General features: G+C 41.4%; 2 protein-coding genes across 6 annotated transcripts in view; both read right to left on the bottom strand.

Annotated features, from left to right (window-relative positions):
* The window catches only part of APOOL (apolipoprotein O like), a 53981-nt gene extending 52781 nt beyond the window's left edge, over positions 1–1200 (bottom strand). Inside the window, exon 1 of the mRNA XM_065411018.1 lies at positions 1127–1200. Within this exon, the coding sequence (XP_065267090.1) occupies positions 1127–1138 (12 nt within the window). The 5' untranslated portion in view covers positions 1139–1200. The remainder of the gene's footprint in view (positions 1–1126) is intronic.
* A 15356-nt stretch (positions 1201–16556) lies between these two features.
* Positions 16557–17106, bottom strand: part of LOC135883552 (connector enhancer of kinase suppressor of ras 2-like) — a 569301-nt gene continuing 568751 nt past the window's right edge. For all 5 annotated transcript variants that reach the window (XM_065410743.1, XM_065410741.1, XM_065410742.1 and 2 more), the window contains one exon: positions 16557–16772. In XM_065410743.1, coding sequence (XP_065266815.1) covers positions 16557–16772 — 216 coding nt within the window. The remainder of the gene's footprint in view (positions 16773–17106) is intronic.

Genomic DNA, 17106 nt, shown 5'->3' with positions numbered 1-17106 from the left:
CCTAAGAGATACACAGGTAATCATGAGTAAGGCTATGATTTGGTCACGGAATCCGTGACTTTTGCAGACCTCCATGACTTCAGCCTGCAGCCGCTGTGAGCTTCAGGGTACCCCCACCGCCCATGGTGGCTGGGAGATGCAGGATAACCCTGCCACCAGGAATGGCAGGCACCCTGCAGCTCCCCAGCTGGGGGGAGAGAGGGAGGGAAGAGGGGGACTCCCCTGGAGCTCCCCAGTCCCCATGGGCAATGGGGAATCCCCTGCAGCTCCTCAACCACAGCAGGGGTCCCTCCCAACCACTGAGCAGGGGTCGCAGCTCCCAGCCACAGCAGGACAGGGTGCTGGACCCTCCTCTCCCCATTTTGTCATGGACATTTTTAGTAAGAGTCAGGGACAGGTCACTGCTTCCGTGACTTTTTGTTTATTGCCTGTGACTTTTACTAAAAATGTCCATGACAAAATCGTAGCCTTAATCATGAATGAGCAGGACAAGTCTCCAATACTGAACCCCACACAGCTGTCATCAAGACAACATTAACCACCATAAGGCAGGGGCTACAAGTGGCCAAGGCGGAGACACAATAGGAGTGTGGAGAGAGCCAATGAAGAAGTGAGGTGACTATGACTACACAGACGCATGTCACGCTGTCTGCGCGGCCTACAGTGCAGAGCCCCACAGTCTCCATGGTGGGTACTCCACCCGGTCACAGGCTCTGGGCCATCGGTACGACCTAGCCCCCATGTGCCTCTTCTGCCCATGCTGGAGGCTCAGAGAACATCCCAGGCCACTGCCGTGCAGACCAGCCAGGGCAATGGCAATGCCTCTCCCAGCCGCACGCCCCTGTCGATTGGGGGCCCCGCCCCGCAGCACCGTAGGAAGGAGCGTCCGGCTCCCTGCGCAGCCAGGAACCCCGAGGGGAAGTGTCGGCGGAGCAGGCCGGCTAGGATCCCTGGCGGGAGGACGCCTCCCGTGGCCCTGAGGGGAGAGCTGGGGGCAGACAACGGCGGTGGGAGGGAATCGGGGGGAATTGGTGTCCCCACCCGATCTGCTCTCGCCTATAACGTGTCCCGGGGCCAAAACCGCTGCCCCCGCCCCATGGCAGTTGGAGCGGGCACGGACGCTCACCTTAGCCGCCATTTTAGTGACCCCTCCTCCTGTCCAGTCCCCCACCAACGAGTTCGTACGGCAAGCGAGGAGGCCAAACCAGTGCTCTTCTTCCGCGGGGCCTCTGGGGCTGGCCTGGCGCTCCACCCCCTGAGCGTGAGAGACGGTGGGCGGGGCTAGAGACGCCACTCATCAGAGCCTCCCTGTCAGATTTGAATATGAAGCGCGCCAATGCAACGAGCTCAACGTTTCTTCCCGAGAGACTGTAATCAGGTTTTGATCATAATTTCTAATAGCTTGGCCGTTCCCCAGGAGTTCGCCATCTAAGTTTCAACTTTAAAAGATTATGTAGCAACACAATACGCTCATTCACAAGCTGCAGGGGCTCAGAGTGACACCTAAAACATAATGGGGTTTGGCTACAATATTTTCCAGCTGAGGTAAAGAAGCTAACGGGAAAATGAAGGACAGCTTCTGACACAAAACAAAACAGGTGTGGGAAAGAAAACGTATGTCCTCAAAGATAACTGTGAAAGATAACCCAGAGCAGGGATACAGGTTGACCAAGTACTTTATGACCCTGAGACATGGTGGCAGAAGCTATGAAAGTGACTGGACTGATTAATATCAGTGTGTCTTCTCCCATTGAAATAGGAAACTTTAATCATTCATGTTTCTGGGGAGCAACAGAGCTGGAAATATAATTCAAGCTTCTGGGAAGGAATAAAGTAGAAAAAGCCCTTTCAGGCTTCTAAGAAGTGATGTGTTACTGACATGTATCATTTCAAAGGGGGGGATTTTTTGGAGAGAATTAATCAGAGAAAAAGGAAACTGGATCTTCCAGTCTGATCTGGCTGCTTTGTGCTGAGCCAAGGAAGCAAAACAGCCAGGAAACCAGCTTAATCTGTGTAGGAATCCTGAGATGGGGTAAGATTGCGGTAATGACTTGGTTTGTATGCCACTCCCCTTCCCAGCCTCTAGCACAGGGGTCTCAAACATGCAGCCCCTGGAATTATTTGCTGCAGTCTGTCAAGCTTCCACCGCCCCCCTGAGTTATTTCCTGCGGCTGCTAAGCTCCCCCAGCGCGCCCCGTCCCCGCTCCTCTGCCTACGCCAAGTGCTTCCTGCCGCCAAACAGCTGTTTGGCGTGCTTAGCACTTTCCAGGAGGGAGGGAGAAGGAGCGGGGAGCCCCCCGCTCAGGGGAGAAGGAGGAGAAGCCACAGGGCAGGGGAAGGGATTTGGGGAAGTGGTTGGAATGGGGGCGGAGTTGAGGTGGGGACTTTGGGGAAGGGGTTGGAATGGGGGTGGGGCCTCATGGAAGGGGTGGAGTGGGGGTGTCAGTGATGTGGCCCTGGGGCCAATGTACTAGTCCTCAGGTGACCCTCCTGGTCATTTGAGTTTGAGATCCCTGCTCTAGCATAAATAGATTTCGGCATAGCAATGCTCAGTGTTTCCACACCTAACTTTTAGGCACCTTTAAAATCAGTAATATTCACAAAGCCTCAGGTTTCCTACAAAATAAATGTCGGGAGATAGGCACCTAAGAATGAGATTCATAAAAGCCTAAATGCTAGGGGGCACCCTGCCTAAACTAGCTAATAGGAGATGCCAAAGGGAGGAGTGTGTGGTAAGCCCCACCCCTCTCAGAGAGTTCAGTCCCTAAATCTAGGCTTGAAGCAGTTGCCTGTCTCTGTTTAGGATTCTCAGCTGTGAACCCAAAACCAGGTGCCTAAGGTGTTTCTTGCAGTAAGCTATGGGAGAGGAGGACCTTCCTCATAACTTTTAGTGATTAGGGTACTTACCTGGGATATGGGAGACCCCCCCACTTCAATTCCCTCCTCTGCTTGAGAGAGAGAAGGGAGATGCTACCTCTCAGGAGAGTACCTTAATGACTGGGGTATGGTATATTCTGAAGAGGGGAAGATGGTGCCCTCAATCTCTGCTGTTAAAGCTGTTCCACTTTGGACAAATAATTGAAGAGTCATGGTAGCCATGAATTGTATGGCAAGCTCACAAAATTGGGGGTTGGGGTGCAAGGGAGGAGGGCTCCAGCTGGGGGTGCGGGCTCTGGGGTGGGGCTGAGAGGTTGGGGATGTAGGAGGTTGCTCCAGCCTGGGATGGAGGGGTTCGGAGGATCAGGGCTGGGGAAGGGGGTTGGGGCATGGGAGGGGGGCAGGGGTGCAGGCTCCAGGCAGCGCTTACCCCAAGCATCTCCCAGAAGCAGCGGCATGTCCCCACTCCGGCTCCTACGCTAAGGCGTGGCCAGGCAACTCCGCACACTGCCCTATCCACAGGCGCCGCCCATGCAGCTCCCATTGGCTGCAGTCCCCAGCTAATGAGAGCTGCGGAGGCAGCGCTTGGGGCGGGGGCAGTGTGTGGAGACCCCTGGCTGCTCCTATGTGTAGAAGCTGGAGGGGGGACATGCTGCTGCTTCCGGGAGCTGCACGGAGTGGGGCAAGTCCCCGACCCTGCTCCCCAGCTGGAGTGGGGCAAGCCCTGGATCCCGCTGCCCGGTGGGGAGCTCGAGGGCCGGATTAGAATAATAGAATATCAGGGTTGGAAGGGACCTCAGGAGGTCATCTAGTCCAACCCCCTGCTCAAAGCAGGACCAGTCCCCAGACAGATTTTTGCCCTCGATCCCTAAATGGCCCCCTCAAGGATTGAACTCGCAACCTTGGATTTAGCAGGCCAATGCTCAAACCACTGACGTATTCCTCCCCTTAAAACGTCTGGAGGGCCAGATGCGGCCCCCGGGCCACAGTTTGCCCACCCCTGTGCTAAAAATTCATATGCCCCTTCATGCTTTGACCACCATTGCAGAGACATGCTTCTATGCTGATGACGCTCATTAAAAAATAATGCATTAATTAAATTTGTGACTGAACTCCTTGGGGGAGAATTGTATGTCCCCTGCTCTGTTTTACCCGCATTCTGCCATACTGTATATTTCATGTTATAGCAGTCTCGTATGATGACCCAGCACGTGTTGTTCGTTTTAAGAACACTTCCACTGCAGATCTGAAAAAACACAAAGAAGGTACCAATGTGAGATTTCTAAAGCTAGCTACAGCACTCAACCCAAGGTTTAAGAATCTGAAGTGCCTTCCAAAATCTGAGAGGGACGAGGTGTGGAGCATGCTTTCAGAAGTTTTAAAAGAGCCACACTCCGATGCGGAAACTACAGAACCTGAACCTCCAAAAAAGAAAATCAACCTTCTGCTGGTGGCATCTGACTTGGATGATGAAAATGAACATGTGTTGGTCTGCACTGCTTTGGATCGTTATCGAGCAAAACCAGTCATCAGCATGGACACTTGTCTTTTGGAATGGTGGTCGAAGCACAAAGGGAAATATGAATCTTTAGTGCATCTGGCACATAAATATCTTGCAAAGCTGGTTTCAACCATGCCATGCAAACGCCGGTTCTCACTTTCAGGTGACATTGTAAACAAGAAATGGGCTGCATTATCTTCCATAAATGTAAATGAACTTGTTTGCCTGAAGCAATTGGCTGAACAAGAAATAGGACTGAGTGGATTTGTAGGCTCTAAAGTTTTACATTGTTTTATTTTTGAATGCAGTTTTTTTTGTACATAATTCTACATTTGTAAATTCAACTTTTATGATAAAGAAATTGCACTACAGGACTTGTATTAGGTGAATTGAAAAATACTATTTCTTTTGTTTTTTACAGTGCAAATATTTGTAATAAAAATAATTATCAAGTCAGCACTGTACACTTTGTATTCTGTGTTGTAACTGAAATCAATATATTTTAAAATGTAGAAAACATCCAAAATATTTAAATAAATGGTAATCTATTATTAACAGCGCAATTTATTATGATTAATTTTTTTAATTGCGCTATTAATCACGATTAATTTTTTAATCGCTTGACAGCCCTAATTGATAAAGTGGCAAATCTCAGTGTTTTGTACTGTTTCCAAATGTGCACATAAGACATGGCTTTTAAAAGATTTTATCGTGGTTTGTGTACTCTGCTTTTCAATGTGCTCCTTCTATAGAGTGAAATCCAGGCCCGATATAAGTCAATGGAAGTTTTTGCCATTGATTTCAATGGGGCTAGAATGTCACCCATTATTTTTTATTAATGTTAATGGGAGTTAAGTAGTACTGCCTTTCCAAGGGAGTTTATACCACATTGAAGTTGTTATTCACACAGATTATCATTCTTTGACTATTCTTCATTTTAAGGACAGCATTCTGTGCTCCATTAGCCTTTGAGATGTTCTAATTCTCAATGTTCTTTGGTGGCACTGCTTGGGGAGATTGCTTCCTTCTCTCCGATAAAAGTTGTGTATCATTTTGTTTTAAAGTAATGTATCTAGGGAGTCTGTCTTTCTTTCTGAACAGGGCATAGCCAAATGTGACTCCAACCTTGACTGGGGTGTCTAGCTGCTACTGCAATACAAATAGAAAATAACAATAAATAATTAATAATGTGCTAACTCACCTTGCTTACGAGAGGAATCTGGTGTCATGCTAATCAATATCAAAGTTAACTAGAAACTGATTAATGTGAGCTGCAATTTTGTGTAAAATTGAAAATATGCTTTAGTATTCCCCAATGACCTTTAAGGTGGCAGACCTAATATGCTTTTATGGTCTCTTCCCACCATCACTCATACTTAAAAAATTTCTTCTCTCTTTCTCCTTTAATAGTTGTAGGGTTTGATCCTGGAAACAACTGACAATCACGGGTAACTTTACTCACCAGAATAGTTCCATTGTACTTAGTGAACTACTCTTGTGCTTTATTGTTTGCAGGATCAGGCCCTTAGATAACACCAAAGTAAACATTAAGGTGTATTTTTCATATATAAAATTTCTTCCCTTCTGTGCTGGAGCATGCAGTAAGACCGTTTGATGGCTTTTTTTCTGAACTTCTTGAGTGCTGGTGCAAATGCTGATGCTCACAATTTAAGTAAGTGGGTAGTATCTCTCACTTGAAAGGAATGGAAAAGCTGATTAAATGAGAATTGCTTTGGCCAAAAAGCTTGTTTAAACAGCTGCCTTCGGGGTGCCTAATAGTAACCACACAAAGTTTCAGATAATAGCTAACAAAATGAGGCTCAGTGCTATACCTGAATCCACACAGGATCCTTACGCCTGCACAAATCCTTGCGGGACCAAGACCTAGGTTGAGTAACCTATTTAAATTACATTATAGGACACAAAGATAAAAGAAGAGAGAAGCACAAAATTAAGTGCAGAGAATTCAGTTTATTGAAGTCCAAATTTACAACTGAAGTTTACAACTTATTTCCCCCAAAACAAAAGCTACTTTTGAATTTAGGAGGAATAAATGTCCTTTTCATAATGTACAGACTATATCTTTTAAATAAGTTAATATCTTTGAAAAAAGAGCAATATGTTCCTTTTTTAATGTTGCAGTGCAACTTACAACTTACATGTCTGTGCAATGTACCATGAGGTATATGCCCAGTGAGCAACACACAGTGAAATTTTCCATTCATAAATTCTCATTGTAGACACAAAAAGATAACCTGTGATAGAAAAAATGCAGCCAATTACAATAATTCACACAGAACTAATCTGAAAAGAGAAAAGAAAAATAAACTAACATTCATAGCCTATATAAATTAGTGGATCACCTCCCAACATAGGACAAATATAAAATTAAGTATACTGTTGGGAAACTGAAGAAGTACTGTATTATCCAGGGGTTGAAATTTATTTTTACCTGTATGAGTCTAAAGTAATTCATTTTCTGTCTCTGTAGCATCAGTGAGCTGAAGGACTTTATCTACTACAGAATCTAAATGGTGTCTACTCATAAAAGGGACCTTCAGATATAAATATGATGCTAATTATTATATTGCAGTCTCAAAATATCCAACCATGTATAAACTGGAATACAATCCAGGATTCTTCCCTGGCTCAGATAGACATTTTATCATCACCTCAGTTTTATTTCACAGCTAATTATGAAAACATACAGCAGGTGGGGCTGAAACACCTGTAATGTGAACATACTGGTACGTGAAGCTTTGAATCTTCAAACTTCTTTTCAGGATGTCTCCTACTAAAATACCTTTTTTCTCTTTATGACAGAAAACATACGTTTTCTTTTAGAAATAATCAACCACAACGTAGCTTTGTGATAAATAACAGTTCTGCCTGTAATACATATATACATATTGTCTGTAAACAAAAATGCCCATAAATCATGGAGTCTCCATGATTTTTATACAAGGCGCTATAGAATTTTTTGTTGTTGAAAACAGTCCTAGTGAAAGTTTGGTTTATAACCTCCTATTGCTACAGAAATAGTAAGAATGTTCATATTTACAAAAGAAAGACCATGGAGACTCCATAGCATTATTTGCTAATGATCTTAAGTTAGCAGGATTTTCAAAATACACTTTGTGAGCTTGTTCAGATTTGATTAACAGTACAGGTTGAACACCAGCAGTGTAATACTCTAGTGATTTGGTATTTCAACCCCTGAATATACAAAGACATTATTACTACAGCCTACTTCACAGTTTATATGCAAGTAAAGTGCAAGCCATAGTACAAGGGTGTCATACATTTAAGCATTATCTAAAATAGGCTCTCTATTTGTACAAGTCTTAATATCTACTTTAGTAAACTAGACAGATGTCACCTATGACCCAGCAATTAATGGTGTTACGAGGATATTTTCTTTTTAATTAATACAGCATCAGTGTCGAATGCAAAAGGACCCTTAATACTAGTGCTTTCCTCTTATTGTCTATCCTTTTCTCTTCCTAGCTTCTTAGACTGAATTGCTTCAGTTTCTTGGTAAAACAGAAGTCCTTACTGGATACTAAGCCTAATTTAGCATTTATAACAAGTCTCACTGTTACTTTGACCAGTGAACAGAGTTTGTTGGTTAAGACGTGTTTTATAGTTGCTAGTGACAAAATGCAAGAGAGAATCAAGATAATATGGAAATGTAAGTTATTTGCAACATTCTGCCAGATGCATTTGCAATAAGTAAAAACAGCTGTATTGAGACCCCACAAATGCCTCAGACTGTATAATATTCTAGAAGTTTGGGGACAGAAGTTTATTGGGCATTTCCAGTCAAGTAACATAGTTTTCTAGCTATTTTATCTCTCGTATAACAACAGCACTTACATCAAGTACTGCATATAGAGTGGCTGTAATGCACACTGTACAGTACTCAACTGTCACATTTAATGCATGCAGTGTGCGTACATATTTTAATAAAAATAGACAGTTCAATTTGTTTATTCCAGCACTGGCCTGTATTAAGAAAGACTATAAAAATTTTCTGAATACAGTGAATATACAGTCAGTATTTTTTTAATGAGGTGTGTAACATTTTCATTAACACCAGATTGCAATAGTATATCAGCCATCTCAAAATCAGACAAAGGTTAAACAATATTAATTTTAATCTTCCTTCCAAATATGGAAGTATGGCATAAACTGTAACATGTAGAAAATAAGTTTTTTTTAAAAAAATGCTCCTTTATTCTATTAGAGAATCAGATGCCTATACATTAATAAATAGAGCTGATCATAATTAAAATACTGGTTCTGATTATAAGAAGCTAAGGAAATAACTTTTAAAAATCAACCATAAAAATATTATACTTCAATAGCTGTTACTTAAATAATATGAAATATAAAACAAATTTCCATTCACTAATGGATAACATGGCTGAGATTAGATTTAGATACTAAGTGGTATGTGTTAAAACAACATCTTTGCAGGCCCTACGCTACAGTATGTAAATTTATTTGGGTGGAAAAGGAGATAAAAGATAAAAGCAAAGAGAAATCTAGGACACCTATGAAAGCTTCTTCACAGCTGAGGTTTAACGAGAAAAATCTGATAGACGAAGAAGTAAAAGGAGGCAGTTTAATAAGATCTGATGGGTCAAAAAGGAGCTATAATGCCTCTCCTCACATAAAAGTAACAGTCCACAAAAAATCTAAGGCCCCAGCATAGCAATTAACCACAGGCTAAACTTTAAGCAAGTGCATAGTTCCACTGACTCCAGTGGGACTTTGCATGTGCTAAAAGTTAAGCACCTGCTTAAATGTTTTAATAGATCAGGGCTAGAATGCTCAGCACCTTGCCCAAGTTATCCCTAGCTGAGTTAATATTGCTATCGCCATAGTTATCCAGTTTTTGCATTCCCCTCTTGTGGGGTCTCAGAGTGCGGGCTCCAGCTCGCAGGGCCGCCTAGAGGATTCAGGAGGCCTGGGGCAAAGCGGGGGAGCGGACCTAAAAAAAGGTACCACCCGCTGTGGCGCTTGTACTTACCGGGCGGCACTCCGAGGCGGCGGCGACGGGTCCTTCAGTTGCTCCGCGTCTTCGGCAGCACTGAAGGGCCCCCCGCCGCCGAAATACTGCCGAAGACCCGGAGTGACTGAAGGGCCCCCCGCTGGGTGAGTAAAAATTAAAAAGGCGCCTCTAGCCAGACAGGGATTCTCGGCCAAGGCTCGCGGGGCCCCTGCGGGGCCCAGGGCCTGGGGCAAATTGCCCCACTTGCCCCCACCCCCTCTGGGCGGCCCTGCCAGCTCGAGCCTGAATGTCTACTCTGCAATTTTATAACCCTGTAGCCTGAGCCCCGCAAGCCCAAGTTAGCTGACATGGGCCAGCCACAGGTGTTTTATTACAGTGTAGACATACCCCTTATGTCTTCCCCACAAATGCCTAGTTTCCATATTTTGAAACTTAAGCCAATTAAATGCCACTTTAGGAAGTTCTCCCTTGTAGATACTACACTAACATTTGCACAGTTTGAATTGTGGTGTGCTGTGGCGGACATTTTAGAGGAACAGGTCCCCAATCCTGCAGAACAATCCATGCAGGCAGATCCCTGATATCCTTGCTGACCCTTTTCAGGATTGGGTTCATGGTAGTAGCCCAGTTTTCTGATTTACCCGCATCAGTAAATTGGCATTTAGTCTGTAAATTAAATTATACTTTGAGGTCAATTGACCTCATACAGTCTCAAGTCTCACAAGTCTTTCTGGGACACTTGTGTCATGGGACAGTTAAGCCTTTGGGCTCAAATTCTCTGGAGCAGCTGAGTGGCACCTGGCACAAGTCCAGCGTGTTTAAAGGGAGCAAAAATTGCTTTAAGTCACCTTTGTGACTCCTGCCATTAAATGTTGGCCCAAACCTTAGGCATTCCGACAGCTCTGTCTCACAGTGACTTCCAACAGCTCCAAGGGGCTGACAGCCAGGGTTTGCCAGAATGTAAGGAAACCCCAGCTATGTTCCCTTTCTCATAGGCACATGCACTGTGTTGGTGAGTGAGAGGGCTTTACACAGAATGGTGGCTTCGTGCCACTGGAGGATTGCAGGAGATTGCATGTTGAGATAGTACTCAGAGACCCTGATCAGATGGTCTTAAGTGTGCTTTGTGTCACTGGAGAAGTACAAAAGCAGATTTAATGGATCGGAGTTTAATGGCCCTTGGAGTTTCATAATGTTCCTCAGAGATGTACTGTACTTTAAGCACGATATGGAATTTCTGCCAGAATCTTAATTTTGATGTCAACACTTTCGTCACCACTGATAACATTCCCAGTCTCTACCCTTTCAACAGTCCAATCTAAATCCCCTTAAAGTCAGTAGTAAGACACCCATCAACTTCAGTAAGAGGTTGGTCAGGACTCAAGATTTCTGTAGAATAACTGGAGAACTTTCTTAGTAAAAAGAACAGGAGTACTTGTGGCACCTTAGAGAAGGTGCCACAAGTACTCCTGTTCTTTTTACGGATACAGACTAACACAGCTGCTACTCTGAAACCTTCCTTAGTAAAAGCTTTCAAATGGTACCCTTCCCCAAACTGCAATACTTTGACACATACAGCATGCATACTTTGACCTAGAAAACTATAATGAAAGAGGAGAAGTTGGGGTAAAGTTAAGTTTTCAGCTAAGTATCAGAGGGGTAGCCGTGTTAGTCTGAATCTGTAAAAAGCAACAGAGGGTCCTGTGGCACCTTTAAGACTAACAGAAGTATTGGGAGCATAAGCTTTTGTGGGTAAGAACCTCACTTCTTCAGATGCAAGAAGTGAGGTTCTTACCCACGAAAGCTTATGCTCCCAATACTTCTGTTAGTCTTAAAGGTGCCACAGGACCCTCTGTTGCTTTTTTCAGCTAAGGTTCTTCAAAACCTGAGAACTCCCTGCATCAATTGTATGGATGCCACTCCCTCTCCCGCTTCTCTTGTCACCCCCCACTCAAAAAAAAAAAAAAAGACAAATGATGCGCCAGTTTTCCAGTTAATATACAAATGGGTAGTGGCCCGGCTCTGACAATGGACTGATGATCAACATTCCAAGTTCAAAATTCTCTCTTTGGCATAGTGGCTACCTGAGTCTTTTGATAACAAATGATCAGGGCTGCCTTGTGGCAGTAAGACCTATCCTAATCCAAGAGGTGCTTATGGGCTATTTGGGAAAGAAGGACCATAAAGTTGGCACAAGACAAGATGGTTCTTAGGCCTAAAGAGAAAGAAAGAATCTCCTGTCAATGTTTGAGAAAGTGCAGCCTGGGGGGGGGGGGGCAAAGATGACTTTAATTCACCTTTGAACCCTCAGGACTGCAGGTTACTGAGGGGTCAGTGCAGGCCCCAAAGCAAATTAGAGCTGCCAAGAGCTACTCTAATTTACAGGAGCCTCCTGACGGCTTGTCTAGCGGCAGTGTCACAGTCCAGAATCTTCATTGCACTATGGAGATAATGCCTCTGATACCCATGATGACAGCTCTACACTGTTGTCTCCCCCTTTGTGTGACAGCTATGGCTCGTATTTGCTTTTGCATGTAGGAACTGGGATAAGAGATAAAATCTGACTCAACATCTGTGCTCCATGATTATATTAAAGAATACTGATGTTGCAACTTGTTAGAGCTTCTCTTTTCCTTTGATTATTTCTTTTTATTAAACAGAATGAGTTCAGGGACATTTTCATTTGATAATATGACAAAATAAAAAATGTCTCAAACCCTTCAGGCTACTGAGATAGATAGACATCGGGATGATCAAAGATCTGTATTTAGAGGAAATGGAAGAATAACAATAATAAAAAAAGAGGGTGGCTGGTGAAAAGCATACAATCAGTTACAAAAAGAGCATCTAGCAACAAAAAGACATACTGAAGTTTGTGGAGTCGCAGGAAAGCCATGCTGATTGAGTGACATCTTTGGTTAAAAATATTACTGGCAGAAAGTCTGAATAAAGGCTCAAAGTGTTTGGATAACTTTGAAAACATTTGAATAAATAAAATACATCCAAACATATTGTTTATGTGGTTGAAGATAAGAATACAGGATTTATCTGAATATTCAGGCAGGAATTCTGTTGAAATAATAAATATTATATATTGATTCTGGGCTTGATTTTGCGCCACCATTGAAGTCAAGAGAGAGCCAATCCTGCCCTTACTCATATGCAACCATATTGATTTCAGCAGGACTATATGGGGTGTTAGAGCAAATTTGGATCAGGACTCCAAACCTCATTGCACTGGAGCAGAGCTTTGCACAGCTGAAGCAGTGGGGAGGCAGATGGCTCTAAGTCTTTTGTCTTCCCTGAACCTCAGGGCTGGCTAGGAGCTGAGCCAACTATGAGCACAAATTTGAACAGCCTCAGTGCCATTATGCCACAAGGTTCACTGGAATGCTGTGTTCCCTAGCCCTGCCCTTATGACACCTTTTACACTGGGAGCAAGAACTGGTGGAGTAGATCTGTCTATATTCTTTTCTTCTGAGATTCTTATATGCCAAGATACATTTCTAACAGCCTCTTTTAGGGCAGCTTTTTGACTTCCTTGCACAGCCTGAGAAGGCAAAATAGGCAGAAGCAGAGCCAAATATCTCACCTCATATGTCAAACAAAATGTCTGTATTAACCAGCCTAGTAATTTATTTTATTCAGTGGAAAAGATGGAGGCTATTTTTAAAATGTAGGATGTATAATTCACATTTTAAAAACAATTTCTTATTTTAACTTAAAGAACTCCACATCTTTCTTCTGAAGTGTTTTTTTTTTTTAAACCTAAATACAGAAAGTCTTGTCTTGTTTGGTTTAGAAAGTAAAACTCTGCTTCTCCTAATATTAAACAGAAATTGAGGGGCATACATTGGTTGACAGTTTCTTAGCAAATCAGCTTTAACTGATTCTTATTTATTGTACAGAATTTTGTATGCATGTAAGTAAATGTGTCAAAATTCTTTGTCTTTATTGACATGTTAGTGATATTTGTAAAAGCTAAAAGAATAAAAATACTGTTATGGGACTTAGAAATATTTTTTTCCTTGTTCTAGGGACTAAGCATTGCTCCAAACCTATCTCCCAGTTTGTCTCAACCCCAGCCATGAGAAACCTCTCCAGAGTATACTAAAAGGAAAAATAGTTCATTTTCCTTATTAGCTCACTTGTTAAAATCCTGAATAACCAAAACACATTTTAGCTTCTTTGATGGGGATGGCTCTCCAAGAGTAAAATATAGACTCATATCACTTAGAACTTCAAAATGAATAGACTCATGCCGAGGAAAGCTTTAAGAAAATATGATCAAAAGAAGTTGTGATCTCTTAGCCATGGGAGGGATTAGTTTTATGGCCTAGTCTAATCTCAGCCACTCATTATCTTTCAGAAATACCTTTGATTATTATTCTTTTAATTATACTAAACCCTCTGAGAAATGAAGGTTGCGATCCAGTCTCTTAGCTATCATTTTTGTTTATTTTTGGAGGCACATATCCACTAAGAAAAAATATTATTTTTCTATTTTAGCTCTATCCAATTAATATTTGAGAAGAAGAGTGTAAATTCACTTTTTAATGTTTACTGAAAACTTCATTTAACGTGTTCTCCAGTCAAGTGGCATTTTTTCATCTTTGGGTTACAATACAATGGAATCCTTCTTGAGTATTGTTTTAAAATCTTAGTACAAAAGCACAGACTGTGGTTTGGGTTTGAAACAAAATGCAGATGTTTAAATCTCAGTAAGAACACCAAAAGCACAATCCATTTAATTAGTATTCTGTGACTATCTATAGCTTCTTGTTAATGCACATACAGTATGCAGTACAATTTCAAAGTGGCTTTTCCACCTTACACCATTGCTTATTTCAATACATAATACTCCTTCCACACCATATGGAGGACAGCAATAAAAAAATAGTGAGATATATATCTATATCTATAATATTTATAGATCTGATATGAACAAAAGTTAGAAAGATACCTCTTCTCATGCTCTTTCTATTCAGTGGTGCACTAATTAAAATGTTCACATAGTAAATACATTCAGATTTGTGTTTACTGTTTGCATGAATATCGCAACTCTGATTTTGGTGAATGTGTGATGGCAAGTTTTTCTCGGTCTATTCCCTGCACCTTCATTATTGCTCCAGTTCAGCAAAGCACTTAGGCACAGGCTTAACTTTAAGTGCATGGTTAAATCCATCACTATTCAGCAGAGCACTTAGGGTTTAATCCTGCTCCTCTGAAGTCAATGGGAATTTTGCCATTAATTTAAGCAGCAGCAGGATCATACCCCTTTAAGCCCATGCTTACGGGCCCATTGACCTGAATGGGACCTAGCATGGACTTAATTGCTTTGCCGAATTAGGAACCTAAATGCACTTATTTTGTATGTTCTATCCAAATGTAATTATAGTTGTAGTGCAATGATTTCATGATTCAAGAGCTGGTGTGATGCAGAGAACCCAATATAACGGTCAGTAATACTCTTCTACTAATAATATAACTATATCTTGGAATTATTTCAGGGTGAATTTTTTTACCACTGTGTCCATTGTGGTTCAAATAAATGGTGGTGTAATAGCGATAACAGAAAAATAAGTGAGTAGCATTCCTTTTTTTCAGGTACTGTATCGTAAATGAACTAAACAAAAGGATGCTTTCTCACTAAATTCTTGTCTCTATAAAGTAAGTAAATTTATCTCCTTGAGCCATTTTTTTTTTCATTTCATATCACAAATAATTTGAACTTTACAATTTGATTTCTTCTGTGAAACTAGAACTGGGCAAATACTGCAAAAACATTTTTCTGCAAATATTTATTCGAATTTATATATGAAATTGCTTTGAGTGTTCTGTTTGCTTTCTGAGAATATTCTAAAAAATAAGTTTACTAGCAGGAACTTGAGTTTTAAGTGCATATTCAAGAATATTTATGGAAAGCAGATTTTGTTTTCATAAATGCAACTATTCACTCCAAAAACCTGATTCTTCAAGTTTCTAAGCAGGGAACAGAAAGAAACCATGTGATTTTATGCATCCATTTAAAACTAACTAATACAGATTGAATTTCAAATACTGAATTGAATACTTGCAATTAACTTGTTCATGAAGTATCTACAGATAAAGAATTATATGGTGAATAATTTTGAACAGTATGAATTCTTTACCCTGCTCTATGACAGTCTGATATACAAACAATTGATCAGTTCAATAATCTTTTACTTAATTCTCAGTCTTGACGCCTCAGATAACAATATTTTAATAATTATGACTCACAGGTTTGTGGCACTAAATTCACAGTGGTGTGATTATGAAAACTGCCATAGCTACCATCTTCAGAAGCAGATGTTTTTCTTTTACCATGAAATACTTCAAAGTAGATAGAAAAGTCAGTTCAAGTGACAGCATCGGTGAACAACCAGGTTTCTTCTATTTGTATCTTAACCTCTTCTGTGCCACACTTGCATGCCTATGGCCACTGCTTTTAAAGGCAAGCTCATTCTTTTAAAAATAAGCACAACATCAAAGTGGCATGTACAGTATGCCCATAGGGCCAAAGGAGAGTCTATTTGCTGGATATATACACTATACATTGTAAGGCACACAAAAGTGGTTAAGTTTACTTTTTTTATTACTCTGGTCTTCTGTAATTTCATAAAGATGGTAGCTACCACTGCTTGGAAAGGTTGGAAAAAATGTGCACCCCTAAGAGTGGCCAGTGTATTTTTTTTATATATTTCCTTTAAGAAAAACTTGTGAAAAGGTGAATTTTAGGGTATTTTAAAAAATAAATATAAACTACCATGTTACATTTTATATACGTAGATATGTTTACATATAATATATATATCTAAATATATAAAATGGTTGTAAGAACTCATTACTATAAGCTTAGCTTTAGTACAGTCCTTAAATAAATATACTGGTATATATTTTCCATTACACTTCTGCACTGCTTCTTTCTAATGCAGAACTTGATAAGCATGTTGGTTGATAATATCAAACAAAATAATTCAGAACAGAATAATACTTATCATGCAATGTAGTAGGCATCCTGTGGCACTATTCTCTTATCCAAGTTATTTACAGTACTGCTGAGTACATTTACAAATATTACAGAGTTTGCCATATTGGATTTCTCATGGCACCCAGCAAGTGTTCATGGTGCTAGTCCTGTCAGACATGTGTTTCAATGAATGAATGTGTGTGTGTCAGCAGTGGTGCGGGGGTTACAAGTTCAGCGGCTCCATTTTGAGGTTTCAGAGCAGCGCTGTACTCACAAATGTCCAGGAAAAATTCATAGTTCTTTATCTTCCACTCTTTGAACTTCTTTGATGTCAAGTTGGGATCATCCAGAAGATTGTTGATAGTTACCAGGTCCCCTTCCTTTGCCTGTTAAATGCCAAAAAAACCACAGCACATTTCAAAAATACAATTTAAACGACATGTTATACTTGGCCTTTTATTTGTCCTTGAGTGCTAACAAAAGGTGCTAGAGCAACTGCAATGCACACTAAGGTCCTTTATCTATACACAGAACTGTTACAGCTCACACAGTGCAATGCAGTCTTCCCTATATCCGTTGGCATGATTCCACAGTGGCTTTCAGTGACCATCTCTAATTGTAAAAGTGTAGTAAATTAGGTCTTCTTGACAATTCAGTCCTTGGTATCCTCCATGACACAGGTAACAAGAGTGCCAAATACTGGCAATGGTTGTGAGGTTG

Source organism: Emys orbicularis, chromosome 9 (assembly GCF_028017835.1).
Source record: "Emys orbicularis isolate rEmyOrb1 chromosome 9, rEmyOrb1.hap1, whole genome shotgun sequence".
Taxonomy (NCBI): domain Eukaryota; kingdom Metazoa; phylum Chordata; order Testudines; family Emydidae; genus Emys; species Emys orbicularis.
This window is presented reverse-complemented; position numbering and strand designations above follow the sequence as displayed.